This window comes from Pipistrellus kuhlii, unplaced genomic scaffold, assembly GCF_014108245.1.
Source record: "Pipistrellus kuhlii isolate mPipKuh1 unplaced genomic scaffold, mPipKuh1.p scaffold_m20_p_10, whole genome shotgun sequence".
NCBI lineage: Eukaryota > Metazoa > Chordata > Mammalia > Chiroptera > Vespertilionidae > Pipistrellus > Pipistrellus kuhlii.
The window spans coordinates 36254131-36274474 of NW_023425405.1; the positions used below are offsets into that span (position 1 = coordinate 36254131).

Genomic DNA, 20344 nt, shown 5'->3' on the forward strand with positions numbered 1-20344 from the left:
TCAGTGAGTCACTTCCTACTAAATAGAGTGAAAGTCTCAGATTAAAATTAATGAAGGTTTTTAACTTTCACAGATATTGTGGAATAACTTTGTATCTGAAATAAAAGATGTATGGTAAGGTAACATGGTTTTGTGTTACAAATTGAGAGAATCTTAATATTGGAAAAACCTATAGGTTAATTTCATATTATTAATTCATTTTGTAGTAGGCAGACATGAGCAGAGCAAGGACGATGGACCAGGTGCAGAGGGTCACCAGGATGGAAAGTCTCAGGTGCCTGGCATCAGGCAAAATTAGAAAAACAAGGACCTCACCCCCAGGATAAGCTTTACTCCTCTAGCATATCACCCATCATGTGGTTTAGAACCCCTGACCTTTCACTTCACTGGCCATGTGGTTGGGACCCTTCCCTGGCCTTTCCTCCTCTGGCATGTTGCTAGTTATGTGTGGGAACAAACAGGGAGGCCAGAGAATAGCCCTTCAGCATTAAGCTCCCAGGACAATGAGGTTCTGACCCATAACTATGCCACAGCAGACATCTGGACCAGCTGCATTGACTAATGACCCCCTCCCTGGCTCCCACCAATCGGCAGAGACCATGACCCTGGAAGGGCACACCTGGAAAGCTGATGAATATTCTGTTGGGATCCCCTGAAGGCCGGGACTCAGCACTGCTCTCTATGGAGCACGCCAGCACCTTTCCCAACCCGTCTCCCCAGGCCCTTCCTTGCCTCTTTCCTTCTCCTAAGCTCCAGGGGCCCTTCTTTTGCCTCTAATGTTTCCTGAGCCCATTTCTTCTACCACTCACATTTTCTACCTGTGAGACTCTCTAAATAAGTTTTCTCTTATAGTTTGTGTCTTGGCTCTGAATTCTTTCCTAGTTAGAACTCAAGTACCAAGGTTGCTGAATCGAGGTTTGGTCTGACCCCACTGGCTAACACTTGGTGCTGTTCTCGCCGCCAACAATTTAACAGGTATTTATTGGCACATAGTTCTTCTGTAGTAAGTAGACGATGTAAACCAGTAGATATGTATGATATGGAGGCAGCTATCTATTAAAGCAAAGGAGAGTTTTAGAGACCATAATCTGGCAACTATCTGTGCTTCTTACTTTGGGGTGGTCGTTGCTTTTGGGTCTTTTCAATGGCTCGAGGGGGGAAAAAGTCTTCAGTTCATACAGGTATATCGATTTCAAAGTTAAACAATTGACAAAATGAAATTCAAAATATTTTTCATTATTATATCTTTATTCTTTCATTGAAAGTGTTTGTTACCAGCAGCATTTACATACTTACATATATGCAAGATATAGGTTATATTTAAAATAACACCAGTATTGCTGCTAACAGTTAATTAGTGAATGAAGTTTAAGATGTGTTTTCAGCTCTATTTGTGCTTAGAATGTATCCCACTAAATATGTACAGTGAAAAGACTGTGTTCTTAGGTTATCTATATATATATATAAAAGTCTAAGCAACCCTTGTACCATTCAACCAATAGCTAATGACTTGCACTGACCATCACAGGGCAGATGCTCAATGCACAGGCATGGAAACATGGAACAGAATGATGAATCTCAGGGGGAAAAGGGGAGGGAATTGGGTGGGAAGAGATTAACCAAAGATCTTACATGCATATACTAGAGGCCCGGTGCATGGATTCATGTACTGGTGGGATCCCTTGGCCTGGCCTGTCGTGACCTGAGCCAAAACTGGCAATCCAACATCCCCTAAGGGGTCGTGGATTGTGAGATGGTGCAGCCAGGTTGAGGGACCCCACCGGTGCACGAATCCATGCACCAGGTCTCTAGTTTAAAATAATTCATTTCTCTATGTGGTTTTGCCACCAACTTGCTGTATGGTTAGTTTCATTCATTTCAGTTTGTTTTCAGTTTTTAAGGTTTGTTTTTTTTTAGACAATTTAATTTTTGAATATGTAAAACATAATGCTTCCCAAGTGAAAACTATTGTATAACAGAAGCAGGTATCCTCAGAAAAGTCTGACTTAACATTCCTGTCCCTCTCACCCTGTCTTCTCTCACCCCCTTAGAGTTCATTCCCATTAACTTTAGTTTTTGGCTTCTCCTTTCATAGGATGTTTCTTCCCCAAATATAAGTAAGTTGGTATGTATGTATATTCATGTTTATAATTCTCTCCCTATTTATACCCAAAGACAGGTATGCAAGTTTTCTAAATTATGCTAGAGGACTGGTGTGCTGGTGGGGACCCTCGGCCTGGCCTGCAGGGATTGGGCCAAAATTGGCTCTCCAACATCCCTTAGGGGTCCTGGATTGCGAGAGGTAGGTTCTCGGGTGATGCACCCTGAAATCGGGCTCCCACCTCTCTGGTTCTGAGTGTGTCACTCAAGTACTGCAGCTGCCAAGTAACCACAGTTCTGCAGCTCCTGCATTGAGGGTCTGCCCCCTGGTGGTCAGTGCGCATTATAGCTACTGGTCGGACATTTGAAAGGTCAGATAGTTGCTTAGGCTTTTTTATATATAGATTATATTATATTACATTTTCCTATGAGAGAGTATATGTATATGCATATGTATTAATCAGGGATCTCAGTATAGTGAGAGAGGGTGGGGACAGAGTGGGGGAGGTGTAGAAATTGGTCATGAGATTATGGAGGGAAGTCAGTGGTACAGTTCAGTCTAAATTCAAGAGCCTGAGAACCAGAGGAGTTAATGGTGTAAGTCCCATTTTGAGGGCCTTACCACTTCTATTCCCCTAAGATGGTCACCTCCTTAAGGTCTGTTCTGATGATGCCTCAGGGAGGCTTTCCCTAAACACACTGTTTTAAATTGAACCCCAACACCCCCTTTTACCGTAGCATTTCTCATAGTGATTCTCTTGTAAGAAAGACCTTAATGTTTGATTGTTGTCTCTTCCTGAACCTCTCGCACACACTTGACTGGAAGCTTTGGGACGGTAGGGACTGTGCCTCTTTTGTTCACTGCTAAATCTGCAGGTCCTTGAACAGTGTGGCTGGCACATAGCTGCACCCCATCAGTGCTTTTGAATGAATTTGAATGGATGCATGCATAACAGGCCATGAGTGTGTGAGGCACTGTTATCAAGATGGTGAGAGGATGGGATTCTCAGGCTGTCTTTTCTGCTCCACATTGGAATTCGGCCTGTTCAAGTCCCTGGTAGTCATTCCCCCCGCCACCCCCCTGGAGCACTAACATTTTACACAGTCTGTCTCTGGAACAGGTGCTGCAACTTTCAGCAAATCTTCTTCCTTCCTTCACTTTTATCCTCACCCAATAGTCTGGTACCACATAGTCTAGGGTTGTTCTCGTTTTTCATAAAATCCATTCTTTGTACCAAGAAACTACCCATAGGATGAAGTTCTTGATCTTGATTGAAACACATACCCTTCCCCGTCAGCCCCCTGGGAAGGCCAAGATGTTTGCTGCAGCTTGTGGTCTGGGGAGTTACAGCCTTCTGCTGCGGAATTAAATAAATGCATCCCTGTCTCTGATCTTTTACGAAAATTTAGTTTACCTTATCCTTCCAGTTATTCCTTTAGAATGTAATATAATGTTTAAAACTCACTAAAGGAGTTGCATTTCCATTTGGGGAAGACTCCCCTTGAAAGTCCCTGAGAATTGGCTGGTCATGTGATTCATATTGAAACCCTCTTTCTATCGCTTTATGGTTTCCTGATCAGTGCTTTCTGTTTTTGAAAGTCAGGAAGTAAAACAGTCACCCACCTACTGAAGGAAAAAGCTCTGATGTAGCTTTTCCACAATGAACAATAATTGTACCTAGAAAAATCCAGAGAGCCTCGCAAGTCTTGTAGCTTAATTTGCTTTTGCAAAAATATCAAGTACTCCCACCACTTTCTGACTTTGATTGTTCTTTACTGTTGCTGTTCTGTGTTGTAATTGCCTGCTTTAAAAAAAGCTTGGTGTTGTATGAGACCCTTAGGAACAGTGCTTGCTAATGGGTGCAGAGATGGCGTGGAATAGGATCAGAAACCACGTGGGTCACTTGGGACAGAAAATTTTTCTTTCCTTACCTGTTTTTCAGCATTTATATAAGTACTTCCAGGCAGTAAAATAAAATTTACCTAGATAGACCAGGCTCAGACAGTTATAATGAATACTTTTCGTTATTTTCAGAAGACCTTAATGTTTGATTGTTGTTCCTCCCTGGACCTTCTCACACAAGCTTGACTATAAGCTTTGGGAATCTACATTCATGGGTGTGCCATGTGTTAATAGGTGAACTCATTGTTCATGATCATTAGTATCCTGAAACAAAGTTAAATATGAAAAATTTATGGTTTTTTTTTTTTCTTTATTGGATCTTGGCAAGTGCTTAGACAAGCAAATTATGCTCATATATTTAATTTTTAATTAATCTGTATTGGGGATAGGTATGGAAATAGCATTTTGTTTATTTTGAATTTGGGGTAAAAGCCAGAAAGGTTACTTACTCAGAATATTGTAAGCAGAAATCACTGTTTATTTCAGTTCTCATTAGTAACGTTTCTTGAGTTACTAGGCTACTTTTCCCAGTAATGATAGTTATATAATTTAGTTTTAAGTTTAAAGTTTTATTTGAAATCCTACTGCGTCTTAGATAATCATCATTCAGAACACGAATTGTCATGGAAGCTTCAGAGAAGTAACTAAATCTTTACTAATTCCAATATATCTTGAAAATATTTTACCTAAAATTTATTGTTGGTATCAATTTGTTCCTCATGATTAACCTCATTTCAAAGCAGAATGCTGAAACCAAAATGGAATATACATTTACTATCACATAATTTTTTCTTTGCTAACCACACCTCTACCCCTGCACTGAACATGGTGATTGAGGTTCTGTTCACCTTTGCAAACAGCTGCTTGAATAATTGTGGATCAGTGGGCGGTAAAAACATACCACTAGCCAAGACTAAGTCACTCCCTTTCCTGTGGCCATTTCTTCCTTACTTGGGATTAGGACACAGATGTTGGAAGAAGAAAAAAAAAATCCCAGTTCATCGCCATAATTGTAGAATCTGGGATTTCAATCCCAATACCAAGAACTCATTGGTTCTGGGCAGAGATTTCTCTTTTTGCTATTCTTAAATTGACTATGGACAGTTTGGGGGCTGCCTCCTGAACCATAACCAGTTCTTTCACCCCCACTTCTAGGATTTTGGAGCCCGCCTTTCTCCTGTAAAGGGAAAGGTGAGAAAATGTATTGGAAGTAGCTTTGCCTATTTTGTGTCCTTTATCAACGAAAAGTTGGAGGCTCTTTGTAATGCAGATGACAGAGCACAAGCTGCAGTTGCTCAGAGGCCGAGCGCCTTTAGCTTTACATGGAATTATGATGTATCTCAGGAGAATTATGATTTCAGGGCTTAAAAGTGGTAATGTTGTTTGGAAAGGGAGAGCACTCTTAGGGCTGAGTCTGTAAAGCAAGCACATGGTTTTCCCTACACACAGATGCTTGTTCGGGGTGGCACGGGCTGAGGGGCTGATGGAAATTATTGGGAATGGCTGCTACTCCTAATGCTGGCGTTGCTCCAGAACAGCCTGTGTAAACCATATATCACCATACCTTAACTAGAGGACACTCCATTACATTTTTAGTATTTAAGATACTTTAAGTAATGCACAGTGTATCCTGTGCCTTCTATTTATTACTATGTGCTTTGGTTTTTAAATGCCTTATTCAACAAATTTATTGTTACTGAACTCAAGTGACCCCTTCCCCCACCCTCAGAAGGAGGGTGAAACAGTCTTTGATTAAGATGAAATTGATGGAAATATTTTACAACTTTGGATAAATTTTTAAACCTGATCTTCCTATGCTTCCCTTAACTATTATGACTCTGTTGATGAGAATTGTTACCCCTAAAACTAGGTCTGAGATCTCTTTTGGTAACAGAAATTTCTGCAAATTCAATTTGGAATCAACACGTGGGCACTTTTTTTTCTTCTCTTCTTTTTCATGATCAATTTTAAGCTTCCTATAAATGATGGAGCACTTGTTTATATGGGTAAAATGACTCTATCTAAAGTAGTGTATTGAAGTTCATGTTAATGTTTGCTATTTAATGACAGCTAATGATATTCAATGAAGGGTTATGCTAAACTGGAGAGAAAATGTGTTACCCCGGCAACTGCGGCAGGCAGACTTGGAGATTCGGGCATATGGCTCTGTAGTACACATTATTTCAGCATCTTTAAGCATAAAGAACCACACACGTAATTGACTGTGAAAAATTACTGCTCAGTTACTGTATTGTATGGTCATAATAGAAGTAAATGAATATGTCATTGTTGTTGGAACAAGTCTGTTGGGAATCCCTTGTAGACTCTACTATTTAAGAAGGAAAAATACAATAAGAAGAAAATAGCTGGTTTAATTAACATGTAAAATTGGGTTAATTTGAATTCAGCTGGCGCAGCAGATATTAATGTTGGCTGTTGTGTGCATGTGTGATATTCTGGCTCAAGCCTGTGTTCTTCTATTTCTTCCTGCCCACACCATGAATAATTTTATTTTTAAAAACATGATAAAAGCTGCTTCAGTCACTTAATGTTTGCTTTGCCAGTAGCTTATGCTACAATTACATCAAAAAAGGTTTCTGTGTGGGTCCAAAACATAGGATTTGTAGCTGAATGGAAGAACATGTTAAAATGTTCCTGAGTCATTGATAATGTCTCTCAAAGAGGAATCAGTAAAAGTGATGTCATGTAGTTTTCAAAAACTGAAAGTGGCACTTTTGCTCCACACTTTCGTGTCCATGCTTAGGTGCCTTTTGTTTTCAGATCTTGTTTTACTCATCATTTCCTTGCTTAAGAGATTAAGATAAACACTTTGAGAAAGACATTATGTTCCAGTTAAAAAAATAATTTAACCCAATCTTTTTTCTTTTTCTTTTTTCTTTTAAAGTGTTATTTGAGCAAAGAACATGCATAGATGATATGGCCATCTTTATTTATTTATTTATTTATTTATTTATTTATTTATTATTTCTTTTTAAAAAGACCAGGAGACCTTTTCACACCAAGCAGATTGGCAGACGTTTATTTTAAAATATATTTTATTGATTTTTTTTTACATAGAGGAAGAGAGAAGGATAGAGAGAGTTAGAAACATCGATGAGAGAGAGTCATTTATAAGCTGCCTCTTGCATACCCCCTTCTGGGGATGTACCTGTAACCAAGGTACATGCCCTTGACCGGAATTGAACCCTGGACCTTTCAGTCTGCAAACCGAGGCTCTACCACTGAGCCAAACCCATTTCGGCAATATGGCCATCTTTAAAAGTATGCATGAGAAAGTTCTGTCCCTCGGGCTGTCCTCTGTGCCTTTGGCACCCATGGTCTCTTGAGCTGGAGGGCATTTTTTGTGCTTTTCAGCTCTAAACCAAGGGAACAAGCGAGCTGGAGACTGAAGTCAGATAAACAAAGGGGTTGGCAGTGCCTGCTCTACAGGAAGCGTTTGAAGCAGCTTGTTACCCAGTGGCAATTGAACAACTAACCTGCTACTTTTTGCAGTGTTTGCCAGTACACAGAGGTCACTTAAAAAATGCTAGTTAATAAATTTAATTTGTATGCCTGCTGGCTTTCAGGTACTGGTTTCTTATCTGTGGCTTATCTCACTGTTATTGTTCTTCATTTGCCATTTCAATAAATTCGAAGCCTCCTCATCCAGCCTTACTTAAAAGAATTGGGAAGATATAGAAAACCTACATTAAAAAAAAAATCTACTTTGCTTGCCTAATTGATTTTCCAATATGGCTTACAACTGCTTTCCCTCTTTTTATGCCAGTGGTCTTTCTTTCCCTTTTAAAGGCAATCCCCAATTAAAAATGATGTGTGTGTGTGTGTGTGTGTGTGTGTGTGTGTGTTTGTGTTAACTTAGTAGATTTTTCCTTTAAAAATATACCAAATCTGTGGATAGATCTCAAAATACTGTTTAACTCATGATGTAAGTAAAATACAGAATATTTAAAAAATATATATATTTTATTGATTTTTTTACAGAGAGGAAGGGAGAAGGATAGAGAGTTAGAAACATCGATGAGAGAAAAACATCGATCAGCTGCTTCCTGCACAACCCCCACTGGGGATGTGCCCGCAACCAAGGTACATGCCTTTGACCGGAATCGAACCTGGGACCCTTCAGTCCTCAGGCCGATGCTCTATCCACTGAGTCAAACCGGTTTTGGCGCTAGAATATTTTTAATGCACCTTAAATTCTGCTCTCAATATTGGTAATTTTATAAAATAGGAAATAATATAATATGATGAGATAGTTTTCTAGTTTTTAAATACTGTCTATTAGTGATCCCAGCTTGGTGGCTCAATTGGTTGGAGAATTGTCCGAGCCACCAAAAAGGTTGCGGGTTTGATTCCTGGTCAGGGCACGTACCTGGGTTGCAGTTTCAACCCCCAGTTGGGGTGCATACCTATCGATGTTTCTCTCTCTTCCCTTCTCCCTCCCTCCCTCCCTTCTTCTCTTCTAAAATATCCTTGGATGAGGATTTTAAAAAAGGATGTCTATTAGTATTTAAATAATAGAGTATCTATCTAGAGTCTTACGGAGATAGAGTATGATTTGTCTCTAGTTTTAAAAAGCTTGGTGATTCTTCTCCTTGCTGCAGTATCAGTCTTGTGGGGATTGGCCAGGATTAGAGTGTCTTTATGACTCCAAAGTCAAAAGATACGCCATTGTGAGGCATATAGCAGGACAAGGGAACCCATTCTCCTGAGGTCGCCTGGCAGCATTATTTAACAGAGAGGGGAAGGAGGATTGGGGATAGAAGATGTGTAAGTGCAAGACTTGTTCTAGGGTGTAATTGAATGAACTATTAGCAACAGTGAAGTAGAAGGGATGGGACTCATCTGGGAAAGATGTGCGATCCCTCGGGTAAGGGAGAAAATGCAGGCGGTATAAGGATGTCCTCCATAACTCCCACTCGTTGGCACAGCCAGCCTCCGGCCGCTCAGATGCTCTTGGAGTTGAAATACGAGGCAGCGGACAGACAGGTAGAGCTGGAAGTGTGGGTGTATCACTTACTGCATTAAGCTCCCAAATACGAGAGCCTATATATTTATCTTTTTGTTTTTTGGCAATATGGAGGCAATGATATGTGCAGAGGCTGTATTTATAGGCTAAATTCATGATAACAGTACAGTAAAGTCTCTAATAAAATCTTTAATAGGTTTTAAAAGGCAGGCAGTAGTAACCTACTTGTTTGAACGCTATTCAATCTGCCAGATTTCATTGGAGCCAATGAATTTAAATAGGCCCTTGGCAAACGCCGCAGTGAGATTTGAACCCGAGTGAGCAGTCGAGCTGAAGCCCAGCTGGCCTCAGAACAGATGGACTCCCGGGAATGCCAATGCCAAGGCCATGCCAGAGCCAGAGTAGCACGGGAGGCTCCCTGTAACGGAAAGTGGAAGAGAATGGGATTGTAGAGTGAAAGGCATGGGAGACAGCACCTTTTATATATATTTTATTGATTTTTTACAGAGAGGAAGGGAGAGTGATAGAGAGTTAGAAACATCGATGAGAGAAAAACATTGATCAGCTGCTTCCTGCACACCCCCTACTGGGGATGTGCCCGCAACCAAGGTACATGCCTTTGACCAGAATCGAACCTGGGACCCTTCAGTCTGCAAGCCGATGCTCTATCCACTGAGCCAAACCGGTTAGGGCAAGACAGCCATCTTTCATAGATAGGAAAGAAGGCCTCCTCCAACTTGCCTTGCAAGATCAGTCAGGCAAAGGGAGCACTAGAACTCAGGTCTCTTTCCCCTTACTACTGATGGTTTCTAGAATATAAAATTGGTGATAATGCATTGTCCCTGTTAATAAATTTACATATCGGGGCTGTGAAGCTTAGATTGTTTGCTCACTGACCATTAACAGGCATATGACATAAAATCTTTATGAGCTCCGTCATCATCTGCTTGAGTAATAGTGTTCATCTCTTCAGGAACCTCGGGGCCTTAGAGTCTGCCTGAGATTCTGGCTGCCATGGCCCCTGCAGCCACCGGCCACCCAGGGTTCCCAGCTGGCACCTGAATTTCCTGCTCCTGGGCTTTAAAAACTTCCAGGACAAACCCCCCCACTCCTCCCACCCCCAGCTCTGTCTAGAAAACATATCCTGGATTTAATCATTCTCATTTATGTCTCTCCTTCTACAACTCCAGTCCAGCCTACTTGAGCCACTTTCTTTTCTTTTAAATATATATATATATATATATATATATATATATATATATATATATATATATATATATTTTATTTGGGCAAAAGAGGAAAGGGAGAGAAACAACAATGTGAGAAACATGGATCAGCTGCTCTTGCACGCCTCCTACTGGAGATGAAGCCCGAAGCACCCGGGCATGTGCCCTGACCGGTTTGGAAGTCAAACCAGCAACCTTTCAGGGCACAGGACCACTGACGGAGCCAGGGCTACCACAGCCACTTTCCGGCTGTGGACTCACTGCTTGGCCCTGTAGTCTGTGTTCCACAGGCTTCTGAGTAGTCATTTCATGAGATCACATCACTCCCCTGCATAAAACCCTCCAACAGTGGCTATTTCCCATGTTCCCTGGGCATAAAATCCAAGGGCCTTGTACCCTGCACACTCCTTCATCCCATGTCCCTGTTCACTTCCCTTCTCTAGTCTCCAGCCACTCAGGTGTTTCCTGGCCCGTGGAGCTAGTCCCATGGAACTTGGCCTGTCTCAGGGCGAGCTCTTGAACTGTTTCTTCTGCCCCAAATACCCTTCCTCCCGGTCTTCCAGTGCTTCCTTCTTTTCATCATCCGGATCTTAATGCCTCCTCCTTAGAGGCATTTTCTGACCACCTTAGGCAAGCAGCTCCTGCTCTGCCATCCCCATCATTCTCAAGCTTGGCTGCATGGTAGAATCACTAGAGAAGTTTAAAAAAACAAATGGTGGCTCTAGTCCTTCTCAAACCAGTTCAGTGGAATAGGTCCTGAGGAATACTGGTTTAATGCATTCCACATCTTATACAACAGTTACCTGATTTTGGAATCATCTTATCTTTTTATTTGTATGTTTTTCCTCATTGCTTACCTTCCCCACTAGACTGTAATTCCTTAGGGATTCAGATTCTGTCAATCTTATTCATTTTCATGCTATCCTTACTGTCTGGGCTATTTCCTGGCATATATAGGTATAGGGTATGTAAGTGCTTGGTGGCCTGAACATTGTATATTTGCAAGGCTTTGGGGAGGGAGATAAAAGAACTGGAAAACGCCCAAAGCTAATAAAGATGTTCAAATAATGGAGGCCAAAGCTCTTTGGATAAATGCGATCACAGGAAAGCCCAGTTGTGTTTTTTTGTGTGCTTCCCCCACTCCCCACACCCTGACATTCGTGGAACCTGGGTGGTCTGGTGGTTGGAGCCCTGTTTTTGGAGTTGGATTTTACTTTTATCTCTGCCATTAATCCCGGACAATTGTTTGGCTTCTGTTATAGCACACAGAAGAGTGTTGTAAGGAGAAGTTATTCTTGCGAAGCACTCTTGTGGTTAGGGACCGTAAGGAAAAGTGGTAATTGGGTTTTGATATGGTGCATTGTCTGCAACCAAACTTCCTGAAGTCTGAACAGATCAGATCCTTATGTGCAGTGGCTTCTTAAACTTTCATAGCCGCAGAGTTGGCCTGGAGATAGGAGCCAGGCTGGAGATGAAAGTGACCACATAGGGTAGGAACCACTGCCTCGGGAGAATAAGCAACAGCAGGAGAAATAGGAGAATGGAGGTTGTCCCCCTAGATAGCCAGAGGTAGTATGATTGTTTCAGTCATTTGTTTCTTCTTTTTTTAGTCCCTTTCCCCCCTCCTTTCTTATTCAGTCCTTCAAGTCATTACCCAAGTCTTGGTCCTTGCTGTTTTGCTTTATATGCATTTGTATTTTTTTTATATTACAAAAATATTATACTGTGTGTATTATCGAAAAGATTAGTAAATATGTAGCAAAAAAAAAAAAGGAAGCAAATTTCTAATAATTTAACTCCTGAGAGATAATCACTGCCAATACTTTGGTTTGCATCCTTCAAGCCGTGTGAGTGTATAAAATATTACTTTGGTCCATTTTTAACAAAATAGGACCAACATGACAACCATTTTCAGTGGTTGGGTAGTATTGTTGTATTTAATCAATCACATACTGGTGCATATTGAGGTGGTTTGCACTTTTTCATGATTATCAGTTATGCTCCGTGGGTAAAAGTTTGCACACATTAATTATTTTTTAGGATAAGTTCCTAGAAGTGGGGTGTGTCAAAGAGTGTGGGCAGTTGTAAGTCTTGTTGTGTTGTCACATTGTCCTCTAGAGATCATGGCACTGTTGACTCTTGTCTCTTTGTCATAGCAGCACATCTTTCTCCTTCAGGCCTTCATGGCTCTTTCCAGCCCATCTCCCCAGCTCTGGGCTCTTATCCTTTCAGTTCATTTATCACTCCTCTGCTGGCTTAAGCACACTGGAACACAAATTCGCCATGTCATTGAACATTTCAGACCCTTGTCTACCCTCAGAGCATGACCACCATGCCTTGCATTGCATGCACTTGCCCTCACTTCAGCGAACCGCCATGTCAGGTGGGATTTCACCTCCGGCCTTTCTTCCTCCGTTCCTGGTTCACCATCCCCCTGGACCACCAGTTCTTGGGGAGATACTGCATTTTCATCTGTGTATTCCTAGCACTGGCCTTTGCCCAGCACATAGAGTAAGCACCAGAGCCCCAATGCAGTTGATAGCCTCTTCTTCTCCCACCACCAATTGTGACTTCTTTCGTCCCCTACAGATAAATTACTCAATGAATTTTGAAGATGGAGGGATTATGACTGTATTGAGACAAAGGAGGAGATGGGGAAATTAGGACATGTCCACTTGGTCACTTCTTTCTAATTTCCCCATCTCCTCCTTTGTCTCAATACAGTCATAATCCCTCCATCCTCAGAATTCATTGCGTAATTTACCTCCAGTTCTCTTATATTACTACCTTTTCCATAGTATCAAAAGTTTACTGTCTGTATTCTTTATTGAATTTAAAAGTATCAGGCTAAGAACTATCCCTTATAAAGTAGAGAAGGGCATGGGTAGGAGACCAAAAGTGGTGCTACGATAAAAAAACAAAACAAAACACACTGTGATCGTTTTGGCGTGTATCCCTCCAGTATTTTTCTATGTACGGTATACTAGAGACCTGGTGCACAAATTTGTGCATGGGTGGGATCCCTTGGCCTATATGACAAACAGAACTGATCGGGGCTATCGGGACCAGCCAGCCAGAAAAAGGGACCATTGGAAGTTGGCCAGCCAGCAGGGGAGAGGCTGTGGGAGGTTGGTTGGCTGTGGGAGTGTACTGACCACCAGGGGGCAGCTCCTGTATTGAGCGGCTGCCCCCCTGAGGTCAGTGCATCATCATAACAACTGGTTGTAATGGTCACTTAGGCTTTTATATATATAGATGATATTTATTAATCTTGTCATAGTTGAATCCACTTTTAATCCCTGTCCTCTTTGGCTCAATATTTGATAGTAGTATGCAGTGTTTTCCCTGCTTTACCTGGACTTTAACACGTTAAGTGCCCAGCCTGTTTTGTCTTCCAGACGGGAAAGTATAATGTCAGTGACTGACTGGGCGCTTAATGTGTTAAAGGAGTTCTTAAGTTGCTGCTGTTATAAATGGCTTTCAGGAGGAGAAAAACAGCTCGAGTTTGGAAAACAAACATGACTTACTTAAAAAAAAAAAAATCTGGTAGCAGCAGAACCATAAAATCGAGTAGTTAGAAACCTGATCTCTGAGCAGTGTAGGTCCATGAAAGCATGACTTCTTTGTTTGCTTCCATGTTAGCTGGCCCATGTCTCATTATTAGTTGTTGCAGGTAAGCTTTAATGTCAAATACTTTTCCTTCGAGAGGAGGTAGAGTTCATCAGAGCTGTGTGATTTATTTTAAAAGACATCTAACATTGTCAAAGGCGTTTAGGGAGTGGAGGGTGGGAAGGGAACGAAGCGAACTCAGCAGCCAGGTCTGAACTTGATTAAGCTTGTATTCTTTGTTGTAATTTTTGTTAATACCCATTAAATCTGTAAAGCAAGACTGAAGAACTGTTTATATGGAAAACATATATAAATGCTTTTAGATACCATGCCATAAATGAATATAGTACTATATAATTACTTTGGTAGCCTTCTTGTCAGATTACCTTGAAAATCCAAAATAATCTTAATGAACAGTAAGACATTGTGATTTCACGGTTCATCTGTGTACCTCCTACATTGATGTAGAGTACTTGTATCTAACAGGATTACCAAATCACATACCTGTGACATGCCTAAAATACCAGATTATTCATTGGCCTGTTGTGGTTATGAGAGCACTCTGACGTTGCCAGGGGATTTGTTCACGCACAGCCATAGCCTTCAGGTTTCTTGTACCATTTTGAGAGATGTAAGATGCTCTTTTTTGTTTTATTTAAGGCTTTTCTTTATTTAAATCATTAAATTTTTAAAAATGTCCCTTCTCTAGCCCGGTTGGTGTGGCTCAGGGATTGATCTCCGTCTTACGAACCAGGATGTCACAGTTGGATTCCCGGTCAGGGCACGTGCCTGGGTTGTGGGCTCATTAGGAGGTGTGCAGAAGGCAGCCGATCAATGATTCTCTCTCATCATTGCTGTCTTTCTCTTTCTCTTCCTCCCTTTCCCTTCCTCTCTGAAATCAATTTTAAAAATATATTAAAAAAAAAAATAAAGTGTGCCTTTTCTAGATACCACACTGTATGTGTGATTCACTCTTAACTACTCTATCATCTGTTCAGGAAAAATCGACCAAATCAGATTATTTTCTGCCTTTTACTTGGCAGCAAGTGAACCTGGTGAGCCATGTGGCTGTGTGGCTGCTGGGGCCTGCTCAGCGGGGGTCATGGGGTGTGAGGAGGGGTGGTGAGAAGGAAACAGACAATCAGAAACACATTTTTTTCCTGTACTTCTTCAGTAGTCTGAATGTGCATCTCTGATTGAAATGCTCTGGGCAGTTTCATTCACAGCTTTAAGTAGCCTTTATTTAAAGACTCCCAAATCTTGGCCCCTGTATTAGTTTGCTAGGGCTGCTGTAATAAAATACCACGAGTTGAGTGACTTAAAAAAAGTATTGTCTCACACTCTGTAGGCTAAGATTAAGGTGTTGGCAAGGTTGGTTCCTTCAGAGGCACAACCTGCTCCATGCCTCCCTTTCAGCTTCTGTGGTTTGCTGACAATTTTCGATGTACTTGGTTTATAGACGCATCACCCTGACCTCTGCCTTCATCTTCACCTGGCATTCTCCTGGTGCATGTCTGTGTCCACATTTCCTCTTTTGATAAGGACTGTATTCACATTGGATCAGGTGCCCTCTCACCACCCCCCTACTCCACTAGGAGCTCATCTTAACTAATTATATCTGCAACAACACTATCTAAATATATATATAAAAACCTAAGCGACCGTCCGACCATTCAGCCGGTAGCTATGAGGCACAATGACCACCAGGAGGCAGGTGCTCCAACCAGTTACGATGTGCACTGATCATCAGGGGGCAAATGTGACTTGGGAGCTGTAGTTCTTGGGTGACACATCTGGAATCAGAGAGGAGGGAGCCTGATTCTAGGGTTCATCACCTGAGAAGCACCCTCTCGTAATCAGGGATCCCCGGGTGGGATGTTGGAGAGCCAGTTTTGGTCTGATCCCCGCAGGCCAGGCTAAGGGAACGCACCAGTGCACAAATCTGTGCACCAGGCCTCTAGTTTTTAAATAAGCTCCTATTCTGAGGTACTAGAGGTTAGGACTTTAGCATTGGTCTTACTCTCTCATTTCTCTTCTCTCCACCTATTCCTCCCCCCCCCCCCCCCTTATCTTTGGTGGCATCATCATCCCACTCAGTCACCAAAGTTAGAAGTGGTGGAGTGACTTGGCCATTGACATACAGTAGCTCCCAGGTGTTGCCATTTCTGCCTCCACTATGTTGCTCTTGCCCTTCCTCGTTTTTCAGTCCTGGTCCTCTAGCCCTGGGTGAGAACCCCAAGCTAGCCCTCGCTCTCATGCTATCTTGTTATCCTCTGTTAAATTCATCTTCCACACCTGTTCCTTTTCGAAAATAAAGATGTGAATCTTATATTTATCAATCCTACAACTTTCAATGACTCCTCACTGCCTGCAGAAAAGTCAAGGTTCTGTAAATTGGCCTTGAAGGTCCCTCACAGGTTAGCTGCCATTACAGCTCAAGCCACTTGTTTACTCCTTGTGACTGACATCCTTCTGGAAACATAGCATTTGTCCTAGCTTTGCTCCATTTCTATCTCAGGTTGGCACAGCCTCTCTGGACCCTTCTCTCTTCTCCCCATCTTCCTATACCGGTTGGAATCCTCTCTCAGTGAAATGGAAACCAGGACACGTGGCTATTAGGCCCAAATGCCAGAAGCCAATTGTTCACTTGATACTAGTCATTAAGTTCCCTGTTTCCCCGAAAATAAGACAGTGTCTTATATTAATTTTTTCTCCCAAAGTTGCGCTAGGTCTTATTTTCAGGGGATGTCTTATCTTTCCATGTGCTAGGTCTTATTTTCGGAGGATGTCTTATTTTCGGGGAAACACGGTAGTTCTCTCAGAAGTAAAATGAGGAGGTTAAAGTAGATGAGCTCTAAGATCTTGTCAACTTTAAAATGTCTTCTTTAAATGCCAGAGCTCTATGAAGCATTGCCCAATTCTAGGCAAAATAAATCTCCTTCTTTTGTGCCCTTTGGTGGTTTTATTTCTTCTTTTACTGTGACCCTCAGCTCTTGCATTCTGGTGGGTATATATGCACATGACTTCCTCTCCTTCCCTAAAAGGTTATAAGCTCTTTTAGGCCAATTAGAAAGGTTTGACTGGAATTAGCTCTCCTCCCCCTCCCTCCCCACCCCTGATCTTGAGCATAGATTCCCAGTGGAATGGACTGTGTAGTAGAGGATAGAACGTTCTGGGCACATATTCTTCTGTAACACATGCTGTTCTTGAATGTTCCCATGCACTTGTCAGGATGGTTTTGGGTGGTGAATGACAGAGATCGTGCATTGGAATACAACATGAGGTTCTCCTTTCTTTGTGACATTATTATAACCAGGTGACATTTGTGGGAACAGCTAAGATAGCTTTGTAAGACATTCTATAAAATATGCTCTATCAGATGTTTAGAAGTAGTTAAGTATTCTGTGAAACATTGGAACATGCTCCTGATTTCTTCTCCTCTTTATTAGCATACAGAAACTTGGACTCTCTTAATGTACCATTGGCATAGTTGGATATTTAAAATACAAAAATAGTGGCAAAGAACATTTTTAGAAAAGATTTTGTGACTTTGTTTACCTCTTGAAAGTCAAAAGCATCTCTGGCCTGTCGTGCTCTTCCTGTCCGATAAATTTGATCATGTCATGACCTTGCTCAGAAACTTTCAATCACTCCTTGCTTCCTGTACTTGTCTTTAGACCCATCTGTGGTCTTATACTTCTAGTTTCATTTCACAGTGCTCTCTTTAATGCATCCCACCGTACAGACCCAGTCTGTTTCTCACCATTCTCCTCATACATGCCCAGCTTTCTTGCACCTGCCTTGCTGCAGGCATACTCCCTGCTGAAGGTATCCTCCCTTAAAAAAAAAAAAAAAAAAAAAAAAAAAAAAAAAAATATATATATATATATATATATATATATATATATATATATATATATATATATAATTATTGATTTCAAAGAGGAAAGGAGAGGAAGAGAGAGATATTTGCATCAGTGATGGAGAGAGAATAATTGATCAGTTGCTTCCTGCACACCCCACACTGGGGATCGAGCCCACAACCTGGGCATGTGCCCTGACCAGAATTGAACCGTGACCTCCTGATTCATAGGTCAATGCTCAACCAGTGAGCAACACTGGCCAGGCAGAAGCACCCTCCCTTTTGGGCGCATGACCGCATACTTGAATTTCACTAATTTTCCAGCTGCAACAAAGCCTTCTTTGATTTCTTAGCAGAATTCTGCTTTCACGCTGTTTCTCTGTCTTACATTTTATCTTTCCTGCATACTATTTCTACATCAGTGTTATATCTTCCTTACCAGACTGCAGGTTCCTCGCTGTCACATTTTTTGTTGGATTTATCTGTACTCTTCCCCCTTTGCCACTATCATCCCTAGTTTAATCCACTCGGGTCAGTAGATGTCAATAATGAATGAATCTCTGTGAAGCATTCTTCCATAGTGTATAAAGAAATTATTAATGAATGACAAAGCTGCTCTATTTGCTGTTGTACAATCACATCTTTATCACTGTATCCAAGCTTTAATTCTGGAATCCAAAACTATGCCTGAAACAAAAGTGATAATGTTGGGGAAAAGTTACATTTGAAATTACCATATAATGTATCTATAATGTGTCACTGTATTCTCCAACCTGTCACCCCTTTTGGGTTCCGCACCTTGTCATTTCAGCCACTGTATATAAAAGGAAATGCTAAGTGTTTTTAGCTTTGAGTTTTATTTATTTTTTTCCTTAGTACATGTTTGCGTATGCTTTTGTTTTCTGCAGGCTACTGACTTTATGCTTTGTGCTTGTTTTATGTTGCAGATTAATATCCTTTCAAGAATTTGTAGCCTTTGAATCTGTCCTGTGCGCCCCGGATGCTTTGTTCATGGTGGCCTTCCAGCTGTTTGACAAAGCTGGCAAAGGAGAGGTGACGTTTGGTAAGGGGTGTGAGTGTGTGCACACCTAAGCAAGTGCAGGCCTGTGGGAGCCTCTCTTTTTCCCCGTGGAACGGAATGTGTGGAAGTGCTTTTAAGAAATTAGCATATCCCTTTTAGCTAAGCTATCGGTGTTTGGGGGCTGCAGTTTAACTGTCTCCTTGCTTGAAAAGCTCAGTTTCTGGCTTAGTAGTTTGATGCTCTAGTTTTGTTTTTTTTATGGCGAGTTAGGATGTGGCAGGGCTTCTTCCCAGAGTCGTAGAGCGTGAGAGCTAGATGGGACTTCTGTTCGTATCTTCACAGTTAGCGCTGCTTTCTTTCCACTGACAGAATGAGGGAGTTCATCACCTGCCCGAGAACAGGAAGTACTCTTCCTGTCCTCACCTTGTGCTCAGGGGATAGCTTCAGGCCAGAGGTGCTGCACAGGATGGCACTTCGGAGTGGTGCACGGAGAACCCTGTTCTAAACAGCACGTTCCCCCCGCAGCTGGGCGGGCAGCGTCTGCTGTGCTGCTGCTGCTGTCTTTGTTCTGAAAGGCAGAACCATCTTCGTGGATTAGCTGCAAAGCCGCAGAAAACCCTGAAGTCTTTTAAGTATTAGAAGAAAGGGAAGACCAGGAAGTGGCTGGGGCAGTCGTAAGTTCTTTTTAAAAAGAAACAGCCCACCGAAACCAGATTGGACCGAGAGCACTAGGCGTCCCTGGACGATGGGGTGTCGGGCATAGGTTGCCTGTGCATGTGAGCCTTCATACACAGCAGTGCCCGTGAAGAGTTTGGGAGCCCTTTGGGGCATATGGATTGTGCATTCAAGGGAGATGGCTAGTGCACCCATTTTTAAGGTCTTTATTCATAGTTTCCAAAGCACTTAGACCTCTTGGGCTCGTCCTACTGGATGGATTATGAGAAATGGCAGGAACCACAGATGGTGTAATAGAACACCATCCATTTTGGAATGGTTTTGGAATAGTTCTGGAACTGGAGAAACTTAGCCCCCTCCAACTCTGCCACTTGTGCCTCTGAGCCAAGTTAATCATCCTCTCCGGTCTTCCTTTTCCTTAACGGAATCGAAGAGAGCTGCACAGTATAGGTGAGAAGTATTGTATAATAGGTTTATCCCAGCGGCTGCCCCCTTTCCCACCCACTGTTCCATGTTCATTTGACATGACAGTTACTTAAGGCTCCATACTCGAGGGCAGAGGCAAAACATATGAATTTGCTTGTTTCATATAATCTGGAAGCTCAGATGTTTTTCATGAACATTTTCTGAGGATTATTTAATATTTAAAAATCCCTTGAATAATTTTAGTTTTTTTTGTTTGTTTGTTTTGATTTTTATCACCTAATTCCTCTTACCATCGCTGTAAATGGAACACCAATGGAAAATGTCCCCATTGAAATATTTAAGTAATAAACGAGCAGCTAGCTCATGGTGGCATTGAGATACCCAGTGGAAGCCAGTTTGGGGAAAATGTCATGAGAGCATTTCCTGGGGGTACACAAGCCGGCCTGTGAGTTTGAGTGTGTTGAGCATAGGTGTGTTCTCGGTCTTCCTCCATCTGCAGCACATCGGGAAGGAGAGAGCGGGTTGAGACTGGACA

The 20344-nt window shown here is 41.9% G+C and overlaps 1 protein-coding gene across 2 annotated transcripts in view; it reads left to right on the forward strand.

The window, feature by feature from the left end:
* SLC25A13 (solute carrier family 25 member 13) overlaps positions 1-20344 on the forward strand; it is a 152010-nt gene that overhangs the window by 39363 nt on the left and 92303 nt on the right. Inside the window, exon 4 of one of the 2 annotated variants that reach the window (XM_045578417.1) lies at positions 18635-18750. The exons of the other annotated variant lie outside the window; for it this stretch is intronic. Coding sequence (XP_045434373.1) covers positions 18635-18750 — 116 coding nt within the window. The remainder of the gene's footprint in view (positions 1-18634; positions 18751-20344) is intronic. 2 annotated transcript variants of the gene reach the window in all.